This window comes from Erpetoichthys calabaricus, chromosome 18 (genome assembly GCF_900747795.2).
Source record: "Erpetoichthys calabaricus chromosome 18, fErpCal1.3, whole genome shotgun sequence".
Taxonomy (NCBI): Eukaryota; Metazoa; Chordata; class Cladistia; order Polypteriformes; family Polypteridae; genus Erpetoichthys; species Erpetoichthys calabaricus.
Window position 1 is genome coordinate 16,902,817 of NC_041411.2, and position 21,058 is coordinate 16,923,874.

At 42.8% G+C, this 21,058-nt stretch overlaps 3 protein-coding genes across 5 annotated transcripts in view; 2 read left to right on the top strand and 1 right to left on the bottom strand.

Annotated features, from left to right (window-relative positions):
- Positions 1-889: 889 nt before the first annotated feature.
- On the bottom strand, positions 890-2,900 carry cryba4 (crystallin, beta A4). 2 transcript variants are annotated; one of them, XM_051921315.1, is made up of 4 exons: positions 2,576-2,900; positions 2,170-2,311; positions 1,189-1,331; positions 890-1,110 (listed from the first exon to the last, which is right to left on the bottom strand). In XM_051921315.1, the coding sequence occupies exons 1-4, from the start codon at positions 2,623-2,625 to the stop codon at positions 963-965; spliced, it is 483 nt and encodes a 160-aa protein (XP_051777275.1). In that variant the 5' UTR covers positions 2,626-2,900; the 3' UTR covers positions 890-962. The 2 variants fall into 2 exon arrangements, with proteins under 2 accessions (XP_051777275.1, XP_028680719.2); XM_028824886.2 differs by lacking the exon at positions 2,576-2,900 and having other exon boundaries at positions 2,170-2,545.
- A 4,168-nt stretch (positions 2,901-7,068) lies between these two features.
- Positions 7,069-14,513, top strand: crybb1 (crystallin, beta B1). Of its 2 annotated transcripts, none has more exons than XM_028824885.2 (6): positions 7,069-7,200; positions 11,902-12,037; positions 12,154-12,272; positions 13,391-13,523; positions 13,846-13,988; positions 14,091-14,513. In XM_028824885.2, the coding sequence occupies exons 2-6, from the start codon at positions 11,921-11,923 to the stop codon at positions 14,266-14,268; spliced, it is 690 nt and encodes a 229-aa protein (XP_028680718.1). In that variant the 5' UTR covers positions 7,069-7,200; positions 11,902-11,920; the 3' UTR covers positions 14,269-14,513. The 2 variants fall into 2 exon arrangements, with proteins under 2 accessions (XP_028680718.1, XP_051777274.1); XM_051921314.1 differs by lacking the exon at positions 7,069-7,200 and adding an exon at positions 11,467-11,512.
- Positions 14,514-16,801: 2,288 nt separating this feature from the next.
- The window catches only part of LOC114668633 (protein-tyrosine sulfotransferase 2-like), a 40,973-nt gene continuing 36,716 nt past the window's right edge, over positions 16,802-21,058 (top strand). Inside the window, exon 1 of the mRNA XM_028824490.2 lies at positions 16,802-16,938. The gene's annotated coding sequence lies outside the window, so the exon portion shown is untranslated. The remainder of the gene's footprint in view (positions 16,939-21,058) is intronic.

Below are 21,058 nucleotides of genomic sequence, written 5' to 3' on the forward strand. Positions count from 1 at the left end.
TCTCATCCTCTGTTTTCGGACTGTACAAGTTTTACAGCAGACAAACGAAGATCCAGAAGTGTTTGGCGATCATACATCAGTAGTGATTTGACATTTTGCATGACACACACAAAAATAACAACAAAAACATAAGCAAAAACAGAGAACAGCAGACGACATGCCACACACACTGGCGCCATCTTGTCTATCTCCTGAAGATGCTAATTCAGGAGTGATAAAATACAAAGGCTGCATTTTTGGAGAAAGGCCATATAGGTTTGTTAAAAGCCCTTGCATTCTTTATTATGGCACACGATTGGTACAATAAACCAAGCAAATTGGGTGCATTGTATCTACATTTGCTTGATAAATTACTTAACTTGTTATGATCTCGGAGTCAATCCGAGTAGCTGTTGACGAAAATGCACTCAGTCAAGAAATCGCATACAAGTACAAGGCCTGAGTCGCTTCTATCGGCGGACTCGTGGAGGTGAATTGGGTCTGTCGAAGATCACCTACAGGTTTTCCAGTCGCTTTCACTCTTTGTGGCGTCGATGCGGTACTCTATTCACAAACAACACGACGCCGCCCTTGATTTGTACATTTGGAATTGACTCTTCGGTAGCTTATAGAATGCAGTCAATGTACAGTATACGGTCTCTTCGCCCAAAGTCCGAGCCACCGCCGCCTTTCACTGCTCTGTGCCAAAACGACCAAGGCTTGATGGGCTCCGATGTGTAGATGCGAACAGCGCCTTTCATGACAAGCGAAGTCAAGTTGGGTAGTATGCACTGGTACAGTGCGTTGCCGCACCCAAACACATCTATGGCTGGGGGCTCGCCACTCCTTACGGGACGTGTATACTTCAGCCCTTCTAATGAGGACAACAGCAGGACACCAAGACACTGTGTAAGTTAAACAAATAGACTTTATTGAGGTGTATTTATTGGCGCCCGCAGGCATTCCCAGGACATGCAAAGAGGTCACTGCTGGATGCGTCGAATGGACTGCACTTGGAAAGTCTGTGCGTGAGATCCCCATTCCCGCCAGTGTTTGTACTCTCCTGAGTGGCGATCGCACTCTATGATGTACTGGAAGCCGCGGTATCCGGGATACTGGTAGCACACCCACCTGCGAGAGACAAGAAGAAGGTGAGAAGTGGGAGTAGGTGGGCGGGGCAGTATGGCGACAGGACTGAGAGATACATACGCTCCGGACTGCACTCGCAAAGAGCCGACCTCGTTGTTGCACCAGCCCATGGCCTGCAGGGACGGGTAGTCGTCACTGAGCTCCCCCTTGCGTCCAAGGAAGTTCTCTCGTTCATAGATGGTCATCCTGCACTCGCGGTGATTCTAAAAAAAGGCGAGACAGTTAGCGGAGAGCCCACCCCTCGTTCACTGCGAGCCCAACTTTTCTCCGGGATTTAAACTTGCATCTGGCGTTCAGAGGTATATAGTGTCTTTCATGATGATTTCAGTCATTAAGTACATTTTAGATGTAACATAATAATCCAGCAGAGGGTCGCGAGTTCTCAAAGCTCGTGTGGTCCTGTCTTTACAGAGGATTGGGACCGGAGCCAAAGAAGAACTCGGGCTTCTGTCACTGCCCCCCTTAAAATGGGACATTAGCTCGCGTTTTTAATCATCCGACCACTAATGCCAGCTATAAGAAGGATCTCCTTTGCAGCGAGTTCGTTCCGTTTGAATCGAGCTACCCCTAAAACTGATCAGCACTCAGCCGACTTAAACGGCTTTTACTATCTACAGAACTCTACCACAACCCTGCCACTTATCGGGCTATGTCCCTCGGGTACCAGCAGGCCAATGGCACTCACCCACTTTTTAACTTGCTAAATTCAGACCAATGCAGAGGACTAATCCTGGAAATCCCATTCCACCAGTTTTGTACAGTCTTTCCCGTCACCCTGAATTGAATTAGTGAAGTTTCTATGCCTTTCTCTGGAGACAATAACTAAAGCACTTTGCACACTGTTGTGGACGTAACTTTTATTCAATCCACTACATAAACCACGAAACTATGCCACATATATGTCTCACTAAGACCCAAAGTCCGCAATTCATTCAGCTCATTAATACTATATAGCGCCTTTCACCGCGCACAGGCTTACAAGTACTGTGGCCCCCACACACGCACAATTTTCCCAACGCCCCTCAAACATCCCTCACTCACCGCACAGGCGATGGGGCGAAAGGAGGTCATCCTCTCGATGTGGTAAGCGTTGCTGCCGCTCCAGGCCTCCCAGCGCGGGTACTCGCCCCTCTCCAAGACAAACTGTTGACCCTGGAAAGCCGAGTGTTCGTAGCCCACCCACCTGCGAAGAGACAAGCACGTTATAACCAGCTCTGTTCGCATCCGCACCTCGAGAGGGACAAAAGGGAGATGCGGGGTCATAATGATAGGAGGCGCTTTTATGGCGATCTTTGCCTCCCGATCTCCAACACCCTGGAGCTCGGGGACAATCCAGAACCGCTTGCTGGGGGACGAGACATCGGGGTTGAGCCAACAGATTGGTTTGTGCGTCACCAGGGGGCGCTCGTGCGGATACTCGAGTCCCTGCGAAGTCGGGTGTACTCACGCGCCGCTCTCCACGCGGAAGGAGCGCACCGTCTCGAAGCCGAAGTCCATAACGTTATAACATTCTGAAGTGAATTCGTGCTTGCGACCCTGGAAACATTCCTCGTCCCAAACGATGATCTGCCAACACAAGAAGTCGGTCAGTCAGAGAAATAAAGGCACCCTCTAATTCCCCTGACCTCCAGCTCTAACATCCGTGCCTCCTAGAGCTCCCGTACCCGTTACATCTGGATACTTGCCTTCCACACCGTCAGATTCTTTAGTTAGGGTTATATAGCGCCATCTTCCTCCCCCTCCCCCAGCACCTCCTCACATGTAATAGCGCACAATCAATGTGGACATCTTCCTCTAGCTGCCCTTTCATTCAGACTGATCCCCTCATATTTCCACCCTAGCCCATATAATTTAATTCGTTCATGCTGTCCTTTATATTTTTATTTCATATTCTCCAACCACCCCTCATATTTTCGTGCTTCTCTTAACCCCATCCTTCATTTTTTCACTTTCAAGGAATGTACAATTTATTTCCAGTAGCCAACCCCAGGTGGCGCCAGTGAGCACCTCCAAATACTGTACTTGCCTTCCAGTGGCCTGAGAATTTTGTGCAGTGGTGAGTCATTTTCTTCTGAAATTAAAAAAAAAATAGAGGTGATGAATATTGTGTAGTATTTGTAGCTTCAACCTCAGATTTTAAGTTGATTGCATTTACAGCATATGCTGAGCAGTGTAACCATTAACAGGTGGAGAAATGAAAACCTCATCCCATCTGAGGTACTGTAAATGTTGATGAAGCAGTCGAAATTTGGGTGAATGTGAACATGCCAGATTAACATAATTTATGACAACAGAGCTTCTTAACTTGTGGGCACCAAGAAGAGGAAAATCATATGCCCACCATACAGCAACTCAGCTAAAGAGCCCTGACAAGAACTATCAGAGCAGTGGATGACCAAGGTGTGTAGTCCAGTAACTGTCTGAGGTCACTATATTATGAATTGTAAAAGACCAACCCACCTCCCTCCACAGCAGAATTAAAGGAAATTTAAAAATGAGAAAAGAAGTGCACACAAAGAGCTGCAGACCTGGCAAAAGAAAAACTCCTAAAGGGCTATTAGGTGACCATCATGACAAAAAAAAATGGTGGTGGACAAAGACTAAGCCCCTCCCATCCTCCCTGCCTCCAAAACAAGCCCAAAGGACAGGGACACACAGAAAAGTGGGGGCATCCCACAGTAACTCCAACTCACCCGACTGTGCTTCTCTGGTCACGTCCTACAATGAGTGAGAGAGTGCCGGCTGCCAGGAGCTGTTGTCCTTTTAAAGCCTTCTGTGGGAAGCCATCCCAAACAGGACAGGGGACCTAGGGTGGGGTGGAGAGCTGTTGGGATAAGCAAACTGCCCACTCAGCACTAGGGAGGGGCATCCAGGCTCACTGTGCTCCACCAGTGTGTTACCTATAGAGAAGGGGCAGATGTGCCAACACACCAATTTTGATCATTCACTTTTACCCTGGGCCTCCATCAGCTGCTAGTAGTGCCTGGGTGGGCAGATACCATGCTTACCACTCACTAGAAACACCCATGATGTCACTTCATGTATCTTGGGTGACTGATTCAGTACCTTCTGAGTCCTGCCCCTCTAGCTGTGCCCTCATCATCTCTGCCCTGTGCCCATCAAATTGAACCAAAAACGTGTAGTGTCTGATGTAGGATTTTGGATTTTTAAGTTGGGCAAAATGAGTCTCCCTGCAATGAAAAGAGAAGAATTAGAGGCCATCAGTGGCAGCCTAAGGTGACCTGGTGTCATGTGAGAGTCATAATATGTCAGCCCATGGCCCCAAATGATGTACAGTAGGGTGTTTGGGAGGTCTTCTCTTGGCAGATTCGTTCAGATTTATTAAACAAAAGGAACTCGGGGGCCTAAGCTTCTGCCTATGTGGACAGTAGTAGACAGAATGTTGAAGTTAAGGCATATACATATGTGGATTGATCTATCTATGAATCATAGTGCCTTTCATTATCTATCTATCTATCTATCTATCTATCTATCTATCTATCTATCTATCTATCTATCTATCTATCTATCTATCTATCAAAAATCATACTTATCTACTTTATTTAGATGAAAATAAAGGTAAAGTCTTAATAAGACTAATATAAATAATACACTTGAACAAGTGAGACATAGTATTTCTTAACTGACAAAATGAAACAGGAAAAATAAATGTACAATTGTAAATTATGATAAAATTGGCATCAATTTTAGATCAGGGTGAGACACCAGGTTAGCACAGGGTACACAGGAAAGCCGAAGTGCACATGGCTGCTTCTGCACAATTCCTCCATCCTCCTTTCTGCAAGTCTATGGCCTGTGTAAAGAAATGAGCAAAGAACACGTGAACTGAAGAACTAAAATGAAGTAAGGTAAGTGTAACATAAGTAGAAGTGCAATATTAATAATCGGTATTAAATAACAGTTTTAATGTTTTATATGCATTTATCATTGTGTACAAATAATACATTTTATTTATATAGCACCTTTCCTATGCTCAAGGCACCTGAAAAACAAACACCTCCTCCATTTTACCCATCCGTCCTCATTTTTCTATCTTCTAACCCACTTACACAGTTTAGGGCTCTAACAAGGCATACAAATTATCTACCTATAAAATGAAAATGAATAAGCTAAGAAATTCAAGAGAAATGATGGAAATATACCATACAGCTTTTTTAAAAAGGCATTATAGGGTGATATGGTGGTGTTTTACGGGCCCAGGAAGCCCAGCTTGGATCTCCAGCCCAGACTTTGTCTGCTTGTAGTTCACATGTTCTCCCCATGTCTCTCGTCACACAGATGGACAGTTGAGTGGAATGTCTTTTGGGCAGGTGCTATAAGTGCTAAGTTCAGGGCTCCTTGCGAGTGTGCCCAGTGATAGACTGGTGCTCAGTTCAGGGTGCATTCCTGCCTTGTGCCTAATGTTGCCACACCACAACAGGCTGGGATTCCACATGACTAGAGGTTTAAAAACAGATCCATATTACTAACCGAGAATGCTAAACCGGATGGACACAGGGATATCCGGCCATGGGCCGTAGCCGCAAAAAGACGTACTGCGCAGGCGCCCCAAGAAATGAGGCTCCGCGAGAGGCGGACGCGACCACAGAAAAAAGGAGTGAGCACAGAAAAAAGGAGTCAAAGAAATGAGGCCCCGCGACCACAGAAAAAAGGAGTCCGCACAGAAAAAAGGAGTCAAACGCAGGCGACGCACAGCGCCGCACGAAACCCATTGCACACGAAACTAGCACACAAATAAAAGAAGCCGCTCGCGCCCACCTGCAAGCATACCCCCCACAGGCACCGGACGGGACACACACAAAGAGGACAATTCAACAAGCCCCTGGCACACAAAAAAAAAGAACCCAAAACCACCCCACCCACCCTACAAGCAACGAACGGGACACACACAAAGAGGAGGATTCAACAAGCCCCTGGCACACAAAAAGAAAGAAGACGCACGCGCACCACCAATCACCCACCCCCCATAGACCCCCCCCCCCCCCGCTCAGACGCCGAAAAAGCACACGGCGCCGCACGAATCCCATTGCACACGAAACGGGACCCACACAAACAGGAGGATTTAACAAGCTCCTAACGCAACAAAAAAAAGAAGCCGTGAACGCCACGCCAGGCCCATTAGAGACGAGACATGGCACACGAAACGTTCACAACAACGACGAATCAGACCCACAAACACACTAACATCAATAAGAAGTGACACCCAAAGCCACATTTCTAAAGGAACCGTCCATATTAAACATACGTCATCTCAACACCTTCACACTAGGTAACACCATGACACACAATGTTATTCAAGCAACAGTTCTTACAAGATCACATTCTAACAATACTGTTCTCATTCCTAGAATTGACCTTACGAGTTCTGACCTAGAATTACCTTTTACATTGAAACGCCGACAGTTCCCCATTAAACCTACATTTGCCATGACCATCAACAAATCACAAGGACAAACCATGGACAAGGTTGTCATCTACCTCTCTGAGCCCGTTTTTGGACATGGACAACTTTATGTTGCCTTCTCACGTGTTCGACGTTCATCTGACGTTAAAGTTAAAGTTATAAATGCTCCATGCCAAGGAAGACTCATTCAAGGACAGGACACCATCTTTACTACTAATGTTGTGTACAAAGAAATATTCCAATAAACCATTACTCTGTGCCAAACACTGTATTTTTGGCTTTCTATATGCATCATCCACACCTGCACACTATTCTATATCTAATTCATACATCTCACTCTTTGTCATGCCCCAACGCCAGGGGTTGGCGAGCGAAGCGAGCAGGGGGCGGAGCCCCCTAGTATATGAATAAAGGAATATTACACTGAATTTCATATATACAGCATATAAAGTATATAAATACATAAAGGTCTGTGCAAGAGTCTTACCTATTTCTTCAAATTTCTTTATGACAGCTGCCTTGAACAGTACAGTTGGATGCGATGTGCCCTGCTGGCTATTGGTGATGGCTGCATGTGAACGTTTCATTTCGGTGAACTCAGTTCTACTACTACAGCAACTACCACTGCAGCCAATGGTATAAAAAAGGTAAAAACATTATTCTGAATTACTTCTTTATTAACATTTGAAAAAAATAGCCTTTTTTAAGAAAAATATCCTAGGAGCTATCATGACAGTTTATTGAATTTGGATATGTTATAGGACAACAAAAAGAAGGTAATCTTTGTCATTAAGACACATTCTAAGAGTCCTCCACTTCCATTGTCCTCATGCTGTATTCCTTCCCTTGTTCCCTTCCCTGGACAGACTCACAGTGCTGTACCCACTGACATGAACATTGCAAGCATTCGCTATACTGGGGTACCCAGTCCTTCTTATGTAACTAAGTGTTTAGTCAGTGACGCCATCATGCTTGAAGACAATGTGATTTATAATAATAATAATAATAATAACAATGCATTTTATTTATAGGGGCACTTTACATTAGCAGCAAATCTCAAAGTGCAACATAAAAAGTTTAAACAAAGGCAAAGCAAGATAAAAACAGAGATAAAACAACAATAATTATAGCATTCTTGTTAATAAGCTTTCCGAAATAGAAAAGTCTTTAGCTGTTTTTTAAAATAGCCCACAATCTGCTGTGTTCTTAGGCTGTCTGGAAGGGCATTCCAGAGCTGTGGAGCAGCGGCTGCAAAGGCTCAGTCACCCATTGTATGAAGTTTGGTCACAGGGGGGCGAAGGCGGTAGGTATTTGTAAAATGGAGGTTTCTTGTAGTGGACTGTAGTATAAGGAGTTCTTTAAGATATTGTGGAGCATTTCCATGGATACATTGGTGAGTAAACAAACAGAGTTTGTATTCTATACGGAGATGGACAAGGAGCCAATGAAGTGATCGAAGGATTTGTGAAATGTGTTCATATTTCCGCACCCTCATCAGGATTCTTGCAGCACTATTTTGAATTTGTTGCAGCTTTTGAAGGCTCTTGTTGGGTATCCCGATGAGGAGTGCATTACAATAGTCCAGTCTGGATGAGACAAAGGCATGAACCAGCTTTTCAGCATCACAGAGGGAGAGGTAGGGACGGAGTTTGGCTATGTTTCGGAGATGAAGGAATGCAATTTTACAAAGGTGATGGATATGTGTATCAAATGCCAGATGGGAGTCTAACTTGACACCCAGATTTGTAACAGAAGGGGAGAGGGTAATGGTACGGTTTAGAAAAGGAAATTCAATTTACAGAGGAACGAAGTTGATGGGGGATGCCAATTAAAAGAGCTTCAGTTTTGGTGCTGTTTAGCTTGAGGAAGTTCTTGGATATCCAGGCCTAAATCTCATCTAAGCAAGAGGGAAAAGTTGATGGAGGTGTAAGAGAAGTCAATTCCAGTCTCACATAGAGCTGCGTATCATCGGCATAGCAATGGAATGAAACTTAATGCTTGCGGATGATGTGACCCAGGGGTAACATATAGATATTAAAGAGGGTTGGCCCAAGGACTGATCCTTGTGGGACCCCACAGGTGACAGTGAGGGTATGAGATTTAGCATCCCCCAAGGCCACATACTCAGCCCTGTCTGTAAGATAGGACTCAAACCACTCCAAAGCAATGCCAGAAAGTCCAATTGTATAGTGAAGATGATGAAGGAGAATATTATGATCTACCATATCAAATCAGATTTAAATCAGTCAGGGTCAGATATGAATGAGAGAAGTTGGCAAGACTAAATATTTAAGTGGTTTTGACATGCCAATGTGTGCTTGATGTGCCAACATGAGGATCAGTAGCCCTGGTGGGGTTTTTAAACATAACAGTGTCACAGGCATATCAAGAATGGGCCAACGAGCTGCTATCCAAAAATCAATAAGCCAGTGATGCTTTCCTGGGGTTGGAAAAAGACAATTTATGAATGAGGGTGATATAAGCGAAGACCTCAGCAAGTGCTGTAAAAAAAAAAAGGGCACACAATGTGCCACGCCTTGTCACAAATTTAGCAAGCAACAACTCACTCAAATCCTAAATTTAGTGAGTTGAAAATAATGTGGATTATAGGTTAAAGCATGCAAACACTGGACAGAAAGTGAGAGGAAGACTGGAGGATGGAGAAAATACCATGGCTCCATTGAGTCCTCCTGCCAGGTGTCAACCATACCGAGTAGTGGTGGCACTTTAGTGTTGTAGGATGTGATTCATGGTGTACATTCCCTAAAAGTAGAGAAAACAATTGAATAAAACTGAATATCTGAATCTTTTTTTCCTGTTCAGGTGTGCCTCTTCATGACAATAATGAATGCCAGATTAGCAGGATAATTCTCCATGTGACAAGGAAGGAAACACTTGGAATCACTCCAAGAACACGAGGGGGCATTCAGCTTAATGCAATGGCCTCCTCACTCACCAGGTTTCAAGCCATTTGAGCATCTGTCAATTAAAATGAAAAAAGCTATAGAGAGAAGAGACACACACCACAATGTCTAATTTCCTACAGTTTCTGGCCATAATGGAGGTGACGCGAGGCAGCATTTATAGGCAAAGTTTTTTGTCACCTGGTTGATCCAAGCCCAATGAATTCAGGGAAATAATTCATCATAAGGATGGTGTGCCAAAAAAAAAGTGGTCACTCAGTTGAAACCACATTGAAAGAAAACACAGAGCACGATGAAATACACAGTGTACACACACCAGATGTATTGCACAGCCTGTACATAGATCTTTTTTCAGTTTGTGCTATCCTCAAGGTTCCTATGACTGCAAAAACTGACAGAAATCTGATCTAGAAGGGATTCCAGTCCATTTTCAGCATTCACAGAAAACGGAGAATCACCACCTGATGCTCCTTTGGGCTGTAGAATCATGGGGCTGGAATGAAGAATGGCCATTACAAGCTTCCCATCTTAGGAACAAAGCAGAGCTGAAGACCATTTAGGCCGGTAATCGGGACACACCATGGGTTTTAAATGGATGATTGAGTAAAGTAGAGACAGAGAGAGGAAAAAGGGAAAGAAGGAAATAAATATTGTAAATATATCCTACTGCAGGGGTGTATGGAAGAGTAATTTTAGGGTAACATAACATTCATCTTAAAGAAATAGCATAAAGGGTTAATAAATGTGGGAAACTAAATAAAGGTCAAGTGAACAACAAAATTTACACTGAAATATAAGATTTGGTTTAGGAAAAATACTGAGATGGTCAAGTAAATAATGTACCAGAAGAAAGGCTGATGTAATATACAAAATGTACTGAAGGATGACTAAGAAACCAGCAGATGTCCTATAAGCAACAAGAATGGAGAATTGTTATATGCACAGAAATTTCAAGGGTGGAGTCTCATTTCAACCGGTATAAGAAAAACCAGAATATAATATAATAGACTTTTATTTTATATAAATCATTTGGGTGTAAGCCAATGAACCAACCAGAGTAAAATGTATGCATTGATTGAAACTGTATGTAAATTCAACAGTTTATAAAATGAACCTCTGTTCTTTGTATCTCTGACCATTCTGATCATTCTGACCATTCTGCTGTAACAGACTGCTTTTAAAGAATGCTCCCTTCAAGGCATTTTGCCAAGGAGTAATTAAAAGATACAATGAAGTGCTTTTCTCCTGCCTGATTACTGAATTGTCCTGTTAGAAGATGTTTTTTTCTTTAATAAGATGTTAAATTTCGACAACAGGTGTCAGACTCAGGTCCCCAGTGCTGAAACCGCAGTGGCTGCAAGTTTTCATTTCAGCCACTTTTTAAATTATTAACCAATTGTTGTTGGTAATAGAACAAACATCTTTTGTCTTAATTGTAGCAAACCTGTGTTTTAAGACTCCGATCCCTTAATGGCTTCTTTTTACCTTACACACCAATTAAGAGGTCTGAGTCTTAAACAGCAAGTCAATTAAAATTAAGGCAGAAGAAGATAATTAGCAGCAGTAACTGGTAACTAATTAAGAAAAAGGTTAGAAGAAAAACCTGCCACCACTGAAGTGCTCCAGGACTGGAGCCTGGAGACCCTGGTCTAGGCCATCATGCCAAGTCTTCATCGGCAGCCCCCATTACAAAGCCTCTAGGAAAATCAGAAATCTATATATCTCTGTATGGCATCCATAGACGAGCTTCTGCATTTCACACAAAAGTCCTGAGCTCATGGCTTTCAAAGTCTCCAGGCAGAGGAGACAATGCAAAATGCTTACAGGCCGGTTCGAAGCTGAGTGGATTGTTCCAGTTGGCTGGCTACATTGGGAGATGTGATGACAGCATGCTTTGCCAGTGGGAGGGAGGCTGATGAGCTGCACACTTCCATTGTGGTTGGCCCACGCCTCGATCCTCTTGCCAGCATATAAAAGATGCTCGGCGAGGAAAGAGGCCAGTGAGCTCCCAGCAGCGTTGTTAGCTTCTACTCAGGTAAGAGGGTTTGCCAAGTGGGTTAAAGTGGGGAGGTGCTCTAAAGATCACCATCCCCCCAGGTGAATGATTTATGGGTGTAAATTTTCTTACCATCTCGCCCCACTGAAATGCCAACAAGCATATGGTTGTATTAGCCTTAGCTAAGCAATGATTTCCATCTTCTTTGCTGGAGTTATAGTGGTGGTGAGGATATTGAATATCTGGCAACTTCTCTTTGGTGGCACTGATTAATGAATGGTATGGACAGGCTAGTCAGACAACATGAGCAGAGAGTTCCACAGGATACAATGACTGAATATACACTATATATTGAAAGTCAGACCTGAAGTGGATATTAGGCTAAAAGTTGCCATAACATGTGTTCCCACTTTTATCTCCCTTTGCAGATTCTCCTGAAATCTCAAGATGTCCCAGACTGCCAAAGCAGCCACCAGCCAGGGTACTGACTCTAAGGAGAAGGGCACACCTGCACCTGCCAGTAAGGCCACTAAGACTGGAGAGCCCAGCATGGGCTCCTACAGGGTAGGTGTTCTTAACACCAAGCCAGGATGCTCACTGGTAGTCCACCTGTGATGGGAATTCCCAGAGTTGTGTTTCTATTCCTTTTTTTTTTCTCACACCTCCCTCTGTTTTTTCAGATCATCATCTATGAACAGGAGAACTTCCAGGGTCGTCACATGGAGTTCCAGAATGAATGTGTGAACCTATGTGACCGAGGCTTTGACCGCGTGCGCAGTTTGCGAGTGGAATGTGGCCCGTAAGTACCCTCGTCCGGGGTGTCCAGCTATCAAAGCTAAACTGTGCCACTCAGCCCACACAGCACCAGTGTCTGGGTTCTGTTTTGGTACAACTTTACCCAGAACACACTAAAGACACAACATCAGGACGCAATCTCTACCCTTCACCTCATAGGAATCCTGTCATGGGGCACAATCTCACCCTTTACATGCTACTCTGCCCACATGGCATCAATCTCTGCATCAGTTTTGTGGCACATCACTCGGCCAATTCAGTACCACATAACCAATACTGCATTAGGCCAGAGTCCAGGTTTAAATAATAAAAAAAAAAAAATCTTTACCACTCCACCTACAAGAGCATAGACAACATTTTTCTTAAAAAGGAGGACCAGTCACAGGGCACTTCCTACAACTTAGTCTACAAGCAGGGCCGGATTTATATGAAAGAGGCCCTAGGCTATTCCACTTATGAGGCCCTTTCACCTTCCATTTTTAAGTTTGTAAATTACATGAGAGATAATAAAATTTTGCTAACAATTTGAATGTAGGCCCCTCTTGATCTTGAGGCCCTAGGCTGAAGCCTAGTTAGCCTATAGGAAAATCCGGCCCTGTCTACAAGGCATCAGTCTTGGGTCAGCTATTAAAATTATAAAGCCATTCAGCCAACAGTGGCAGTCTTAAGGCACTGGTTACATGCTCAGTAGCATTTAGCCCAAGGGGTACCAGTCCTGGGTTAGAGGTCACTCCTTATATACCACTCAGATGACTCTGTACTGTACCAGTTTTTGGGATCTGGCCACTTATCTACCATATATCCCATTGTAAGAAAGTGCCACTTCTGTTTCTAAAACTGACAGCCCTCAGTAAATTGCAGTTTCAGGGCACATCCTAAGTTACCTAAATCAAAGACAACTCAAATGAGGGAGCTAACTGGTAAATTACAATACCCAGGCCAGGACTGATTGGTATCGTAATAGTGACCAGGGACTTCAGACTTCAGGCAAATTAAGTGATTCGGTCTAAGTGTTCTGACTGCAAGAGACCAGAATCTAACATAAATTGCTTGTCAACAATGCAGTACAAAAAATTCTATAATAGCCATCCTGCTTATACTTCATTTCCAATCTCCCTGCAGCTGGGTTGCATACGAGCAGAGCAATTTCCATGGGGAGATGTTTATCCTGGAGAAGGGAGAGTATCCTCGCTGGGACACCTGGTCCAACAGCTACAGGAGCGACTGCTTCATGTCCTTCCGCCCAGTTCGAATGGTGAGTACTCTGAAGCCTTGGTCCTCCAGAGACAAAAAGGTTGTACATGTGGACAGGAGACACCCAGGGTGCAGGGAGTGGTGGGTAGGAGAGACTAAATTTGTAGAGACATAAGAATTGGGTGCATCTGGAGATGTCAGAATAAGAAAAGAGGGTGGACCCGTTAAGATGCAGCTGCCAGGGTTAGGACAAGCTAAAAGGAAGGTGACTGAGATGTTGCATCAGCAAGGGCTTTTAAGTTTGGGATGTGAAGTCAGAAGACTATGGTAGAGATAAGTGAAGTGCTAGATTTGCACTGAGGGTCTTCTCTTTTGACATGCAGGACAACCAAGAGCACAAGATTTGCCTTTTTGAATGTGCCGACTTCAAGGGTAACAAGATGGAGATCCATGAGGATGATGTGCCCAGCTTGTGGGCTTATGGGTTCTGTGACCGGGTGGGAAGTGTGAGAGTGCCCTGTGGAACGTGAGTCAAACAAAATAGACTAATCTTTGCTGATCTCTTTTTCCATCTTTCACCACTGACACCACCTTTTTTTTTTTTTTTTTTTTTTTTCTTCTGTACTAGTTGGGTGGGATACCAGTATCCTGGCTACAGAGGCTACCAATACCTATTAGAGTGTGGAGATTACAGACACTGGAACGAATGGTGTGCCTTCCAGCCTCAGATCCAGTCCATGCGCCGCATCCGTGATATGCAGTGGCACCAGAAAGGATGCTTCAACTTCACAATGGCAGCCAAGTGAGAGCCAGCATCACTACAGCTCCCCCTGCTGGTGAGCAGAGACACTGTACAGTGTCTCAAAGACAATGACCAGCTGTGAAGCACCAGTGCAGCCACTTTTATAATAAAGGGTTAAGGGTTAACCTAGAAAGAGAGAGAGAAGAGCAGCTCTGTAACAAAACACTTCCAAATGTTAATGTAGTGGATGCTCTTTAATTTGTGACACCAATAAATGTATTTTATGGCACTGATTTTAAACCCTGGTTGTTCGCTTTCTTTCATTACTGTGAAATTAAATCTGCATTAGCAAGGTCTCTAATTCTGCAATCACAAACTTCACAGTTTCTAAGTTGGTCATCCTTATTTATAATTTGAATTAATTATATGTAGCATAGTGGCACAAAGGTTAGTCAAATGCCACACCACCTATAAGGATTTGGGATCAGTTTGGTCACTGTTTGTGTGGGCTTCTTCCAGTCTCTAAACTTTCCTACTCCATTCTAAGATGGTTGCCTGGAGAGGCCAAATTTCCCCAACATAGATTTGTGTGTAGGAGTGAGAGTCCTGCAATGGACTGGCATTCCATCCAAGAATAGTTTGTGTCCTGCATCTGATGCTATTGGTATGGGCTTCAGTATTTCATATAAATGAACAAATGGATTTAGAAAATGGATTGATGGATGGTGTCTACTGTGATGGGGATCTAATAACACAGACTATGGAAGGAGATCACAAATAAAAGAAAAACCATGATGCAAACATTAAAGCAATAGATAGCTGATAAAGCTCGGCTTACAGATCAACCTTCTTTTCGTTTTTATAATGACTTTCATCTTCACCAGACACTTTACAATTTAAATGCCATACCTTCAGAATTTCGGAGTGGAGTACAGGAGATGTACTCTGGGTCACACCAGGAATATTTGGTTCTGGCTCCAGGGTGTTCCCTTAATTTGTGATTGCACTAGCTTCTGTGAAGTGTTCCCTCATTGTAGATGACATATTAAAGTCCACCTGTCCATTTTTTTTAGCCAGTTTATTCGGTTCAGGGTGGCTGGGGGCGTTTGTCTATAAAGTTAATAACACTCACACTAGACCAATTTAGATGCCAATCAGCCTAACATGAAAAGGTTTTGATATGTGGAAGGGAAGTCCAGAGCTGCACAGCAGCAGTGTCATCAGCCAGATAATTAAGCAAGGGCTCTAGTGCCATACTAATCATCATGACAACCATGCATGCATGTCTGAATTTGCCTGCCCAGGGGCCCAAAGGTCAGGGGAGCATCATGATCATTAAACCAGCCAAGGAAGCTGAACACAGGTGCACAGAAAAGGATTTTGGGTTCCCAAAAAGTCAGTTTTTGGGTAACTCATACCCAAGACAGAAGCTTATGTAAGGTGCACTTTTAAAAATAATGGTTCTTTAATTGTGCTTTACTGGGTTGTGTGGTTTCTCATAGGACCATTACTTGACAAAAACATTTAATTCTGGGAAGGGCTCTTTAAATATCAAGTTGGTTTGAAAAGGTTCTAATATATGGACACAACAGAAATATTTACTATATACAGTAGAAAGTTTTGTGATCACTTAGGGGTAAGAAAGGTGCCCAAAGTCGTGCAGTTGTGGAGCGAGTTATTGCGGAATTACACCTTGTGTTTTACTATTGAATGCAAAGTGTGTTTTGGCCATTGTGTTATACCAAATTGGCAGTGCTTCTTATAAAGCACGCTAAGGCCAGCGCAAGTTATTGTTGCGTAAATTATGTAGTAAGAACTATCTACTCAATTAGTAGAACTAATTTGATTGATATCCAAAAACTACAAATAAGCATCGGGATTTAGACGAATACCGCACTTTCATTCTACGAGTCTCTAGGTGGGTTCTGCCTGGTAGCAGGGGTTGAGGAAATGGAGACGATGTCTTGTCAGATCCAGAAGCCCTTGGACTTGGGATCTGTATCTGGTGACACTGTACCTGTCCAGTATCAGAAACTGTGACGGTACAATGTAACTTACATTAAATACGCTAACAAACCACTCTATTGTAATATGCTGTTCACGGGTGCAAGGGCGAGGGCAGCTGCCAACATGGTAAAAGCCCGCACAAAAAACTAACAGACTGCGCTGCTAAAAATCCCCAGTTGACACCTTAAAGTAAAGTAACATTAACATAACACTCTCAAACCCACTTAATAGCATTAAGGGCGAGAGGGCTCCAATGAATGCAACTTCGATTTAAATTGCGTCCTTCTTTCTAGCCGACAAGACTGACGGGAGAGGGCCGGTCACCTACGGGAACTAAATCGTTCACCTAAAATGGGCGTGGATTATATGCAAATAACTGATAAAAAGAAAGGTTTTCTACTTTGAAAAAAGTAGATCGTCGACAGAGATTGATCAAAACAAAATAAAAAAGTCAAGTTGTGTTAATCTATATCGCCGACAAGGCTAGAAAACGCCTCATCTGAATGGTAAAGCGCTTGAATCTGAGAGCTATTACCATAGTTTTGACGGAAGGCATTGAATATGATAACGTCGTTATGACGTCACGCGTAGTACCTCCCCCAGGTGGTAGTCGTCAGCGCGCGCGTCCACTTTCCGTCGCGCGCATTTCAGCTTCCACTTGGCGTAATTGCTGTGCTCGTTGTCACGGGTTTGCAGAGGCAAAAAAGATTACCGGTGCGCCCGGCAGGTGAGTTGTCTGGGGAAGGAGAAGGAATGGAGGGGTGAAAAGGGGGACATCGTAACCCTTCCGGGGTTCCCGGCGGGATGTTCCGCTTTTTGACGCGGTGGCATTTTGCTTTCAGCCACCCGCAGCTAGCGAATGCATTCCAGTTTTCTTAATTTTTTGTATGTTGGGGTTCCCAGCGGTTGTTACTTGAATTTTAACGAAAATGCGAAGTAGGAACATGGTGAATCGTTAGAAACCAACTGTGCCTCTGTCTTCGGGCACTTGTTTTCTAGTTTGTTTGCAGTTTTGGCGCTGTTATAACGTTACGGAGTACAGTGGGAGGGGGTCCTGACGCCCCTCCTACTCTATTTGCAGGGCCTTTGAAGACACTCTCAGTAGCAGTCGCCCACGCCCCCTACCGGGGGCAAAATATTCGCACCAAAACGCCACTCTCGTTGGTAGAAGAAACCTGCCTATGCTTGAACCCATTTTATACAAGAGATAAAACATTCATCCGTCTTCGCTGGCCGCTACTTCAAGAATGCCCCCATCATTATGCCTTTGTAATCAAAAATTCACAACGACCCAAATCAGATAAGACATCCTTAGCAGAAGTGTCCCTTGGTTCTTCTGCCACAGCAGTGTGTGTAAAAGCCATAAAAGAAACTCAAAGCACCTGGGGTCCTTTGTACATTTCTTCATCTTTTTCTAAACAGTGGGTTCTAGCAGAATCATCATCCCTGAAAATAGACCGGGTCTGTGTGGCATCTCAAGGACCCACTTTAGTAATCTCACCTTGCCTGCTCTTGAAGTACTGTTCATCTCTAGCTTCCCTCCTGAAAAGTACAAAGCCACACTGTGCCTCCTACTGTCTAAGGTACACAGATTTACAGTGATCAGTGCTTCATGACCCTCTCAAATCGGTATTGAAACCATTTGTTCCTTTATTTTAAAAAGACAAACACATGGTATGTGCCATGTTGCTACTATGACAAACCCAATGTTGTTGAGATCCCATTGTTCTCTCAGCACTTGTTCAGTTTAGTCCAAAATGTTTTTGTCAGTATCCATGGTATTTCTTCTCAATGGAAAAGGGAGTAGATAGCCCTGCAGTTTGAAGATGGCATGCAAAATACACTTAATTATGGCCTGTGTGGTATCTGACGATTGTCCCTCTGTATGCCTAGGATGAGTTGAAAGGAAAAAAAACAGGAAGGTCTTTGTTTTAAGTTGCACAATACTAGAACACAAGAACAAGACAGTGTTTTTGTTATTGACGGAGCATCTCTTTCCCAAAAGTGAGGTTTGAAATAAGGCCATTTTCCAATATTACTAGCCTTCTTGTGGATGAAGTTTATGGTGGCACAATAGGTTGGTCATACTTTGAATGTTGCCATTTACAGTTTGAAGCCTTTGGTGTAGTTAACTTTTATATTTGTGTTCCAGTAAAAAGCTTAAAAATGGCGTGGCAGGCTACTGTTCTTGTTTTCTTTTTCCCCAAGGTGTTCTTTTCAAAGGAAATGACAAGTTCCCGTTTGAAATGCATTTTCCTTCTCTTGCTGTTCTTGGAATTGCTGGGTTTGCTATCAGCATTATTCCAGTGCTCAGTTTTGTAGAAGATCGGAAAGCTGCCAGCGACAAATTTGTGGGTGTGCCAAAGTGCTGCTTCATCATTAATGAATTGCTTTGCCCATTTAACATATAGAAGAATAATAATCCCAAATGGTTTTACTTGCTTGTCTGGCAATCTGTAGTTGTGTGACACACAGTAGTGATACATTATTGGGATATGAACCTGTAACCTTGTGGTTTCTTACTTCTTTGTAGCCACACTTCCTGTCTGTGCAGTTGAGTTTCTTTTCACAATAGCAGAGAATCTATAACAGCTCTCGTTGTGATTAGGCAGTTTTTCATTAGAAATATTTTATGTGTGCATGTGTGTTTGCATGCTGAACTTAAAACAAATACTGATCAGTGCAGTATGAAATATGTTTTTTTTTGTTTATGCAGATTTGTTTGGGAGAGTAATTAGAAATTATTATGGAAGTCTGAAATCTTTTGTTAATTGCCACCCTCATTTTAATCACAGTTTATACATGAAATACAGTTTTACACTATTGCTAGGTGGACGTTTCTCTGCATTGTTTAAACCTTTTACAGGATCCACTAAACTTTTATGCGGTTTTCAAATGTGTATCAGCTGCTGTTTTATTTTTTTGGCTGTGCACTAAATTCAGTGCATTTAGGGCATAATAGAATAAGTTTGACCTGTAATATATGGCCCAGGCAGGACTGAAAAGGCAGTAGTGTGGTAAGGGTGTGAGACCCTGGTCACTTTAAATTGAGCGGGACTATTCTCTGAGGGGTGTCATATGTGCATCTATTTTGCCAGCAGAGTCTCAGCAATACTATTGCTTAGTTTCTCAGCTGTTAAGGGAACACTTAGGGAGGGAAAGTGTTATCGACTTTCTGTCAGCTGTGTGCTCTTGAAGGAAAACAGACTCTCTCCTGAGTTAGTGTAATTTAGTGGTTAAGGTTATTGAAAGAATTAAGCCTTGTCGGCTGGGAATGGTTGTTGAAATGTCTATTGAAGAGCTCTCACGGGGGATTGGTTGTGGGGAAAACTAATGTTAAAAAATAAATCATTAGACACAGCAACAAAAGAGTCATCTATATCAGTTTAATTAGCAGGGTCACAAGTGTGATTAATCAGCATAAAGTAAAATATGTATTTTCTTTTAAACTATGTATGCAGTATGTGAATGGCTTGTTGTTGCAGATTGTCTGTAAGTTGCCTGTTTACAGTTTGTTCTTTTTCCCAATCTCTATGTTGGTATTCCTCTGGGTATTTAAATTTTCTCCAACATTCCCCAAGATGTCCCGATTACGTTGCTTGGAAATTACACATTTGTGATTGTGTTTGTTTGTAAGTGAGTAGGTCCTCCAATTGGCTTGCTTTCTGTACAGGGCTGTCCTCTGCCTTGTGCCCTTTTTCTGTTGAGATAGGTCCTGGCCCCTGCAACACTGAATTGGATTATGCACATTTGAGAATGTTATATATGTTACATGTGGCATTTTTCATTTTTATGCAGCAGAACTTAAAACTAGATGCCAGTTATTTTGTATTGTAGAAAACAAATTTAGGTCAATTATATTTTGCTTTGTTTTTTTGTAACAGTTTAAAGAAATTCCTGCTCCTGTTTCAGCCCCTGAAAAGCTGAGCCGTGGTCTTTCTTGATGCTCAATGGGCTTAATCCTAGGTGGGCCTCATTTTGCCTACAGATTCATGTCTTGTTCCACTGAGGTGATGTTGGGAGTAGGAAAGGGTCAAGGATAAATCTTAAGTTCTTCTGTGTCGTAGTGTTTAGCAAGTATATCTTTCTGATCTTTTTTCTGTCAGTGGATAATTTTTTACATTATAACTACTAGATCGACGTCAGGAGTTAAGTAGTTAATGATATACTTGAGGGCTAGTATAGAGATGGGGTATTTAATGCTACTACTTGACAGCAGCAGAATAATTAATTTGAATCCAGGCATTGTCACTATTTGTGGCCCCCTTTACACCCAACCTTAATGTACATTTTGTGTCCGTATATAATTTAACCAGATTTTATTTACTACCGGCATTACAATACATTACATTATAATCAGACCCTTTGGATAAGGGTCTGATGTCCTTGCACAAAATTCAGATGTGCTTTCTTGGTTGATCTAAGTGAATAAAAAATACATTTACATTTATATTTATGTTAAATGAGGTGGCTCTTGGTTTGTGAGCACTTCTGTAATTTTGCCAGAGTGATCCAGTCACAAATGCATTTGCACCTGGCTTTCAATGCCATCAAATTCTATCTTCTAGTGATCATATAATGGAAAGTTCATGTTAATTTCAGGTGTAAATGGGACCCTTATGAAGTTTGTGTGTTCTACTCATATCGGTGTTGGTTTTTCTCAAGAATAACTTTTTTTTTTTTTATATATACAGTTCTCTGTTTCTAAATACTAGTTGACAGAGTCTTTGTTGTTGTGTTTTCAAGGCATCATTTTTTTTTATTAAATTTCACAAGTCCATAGCTGAAGGACTAAACCACTGAGCAGGCTTAGATTTTGCACGCTGGTACATTAATAGGTATAGCAT

What these genes read in the sequence shown, in the direction of transcription:
- cryba4 (XM_028824886.2), bottom strand. Translation starts at nt 2,391, where the DNA reads ATGACCCCGCATCTCCCTTTTGTCCCTCTCGAGGTGCGGATGCGAACA. An exon ending in TTCGCCCCATCGCCTGTGCG is followed by an intron (nt 1,332 to 2,169) that starts GTGAGTGAGGGA and finishes GCCTTTTTTTAG; the next exon opens with AATCACCGCGAGTGCAGGAT. An exon ending in TTGCGAGTGCAGTCCGGAGC is followed by an intron (nt 1,111 to 1,188) that starts GTATGTATCTCT and finishes TGTCTCTCGCAG; the next exon opens with GTGGGTGTGCTACCAGTATC.
- crybb1 (XM_028824885.2), top strand. Translation starts at nt 11,921, where the DNA reads ATGTCCCAGACTGCCAAAGCAGCCACCAGCCAGGGTACTGACTCTAAG. An exon ending in CCAGCATGGGCTCCTACAGG is followed by an intron (nt 12,038 to 12,153) that starts GTAGGTGTTCTT and finishes CTGTTTTTTCAG; the next exon opens with ATCATCATCTATGAACAGGA. An exon ending in GTGAGAGTGCCCTGTGGAAC is followed by an intron (nt 13,989 to 14,090) that starts GTGAGTCAAACA and finishes CTTCTGTACTAG; the next exon opens with TTGGGTGGGATACCAGTATC.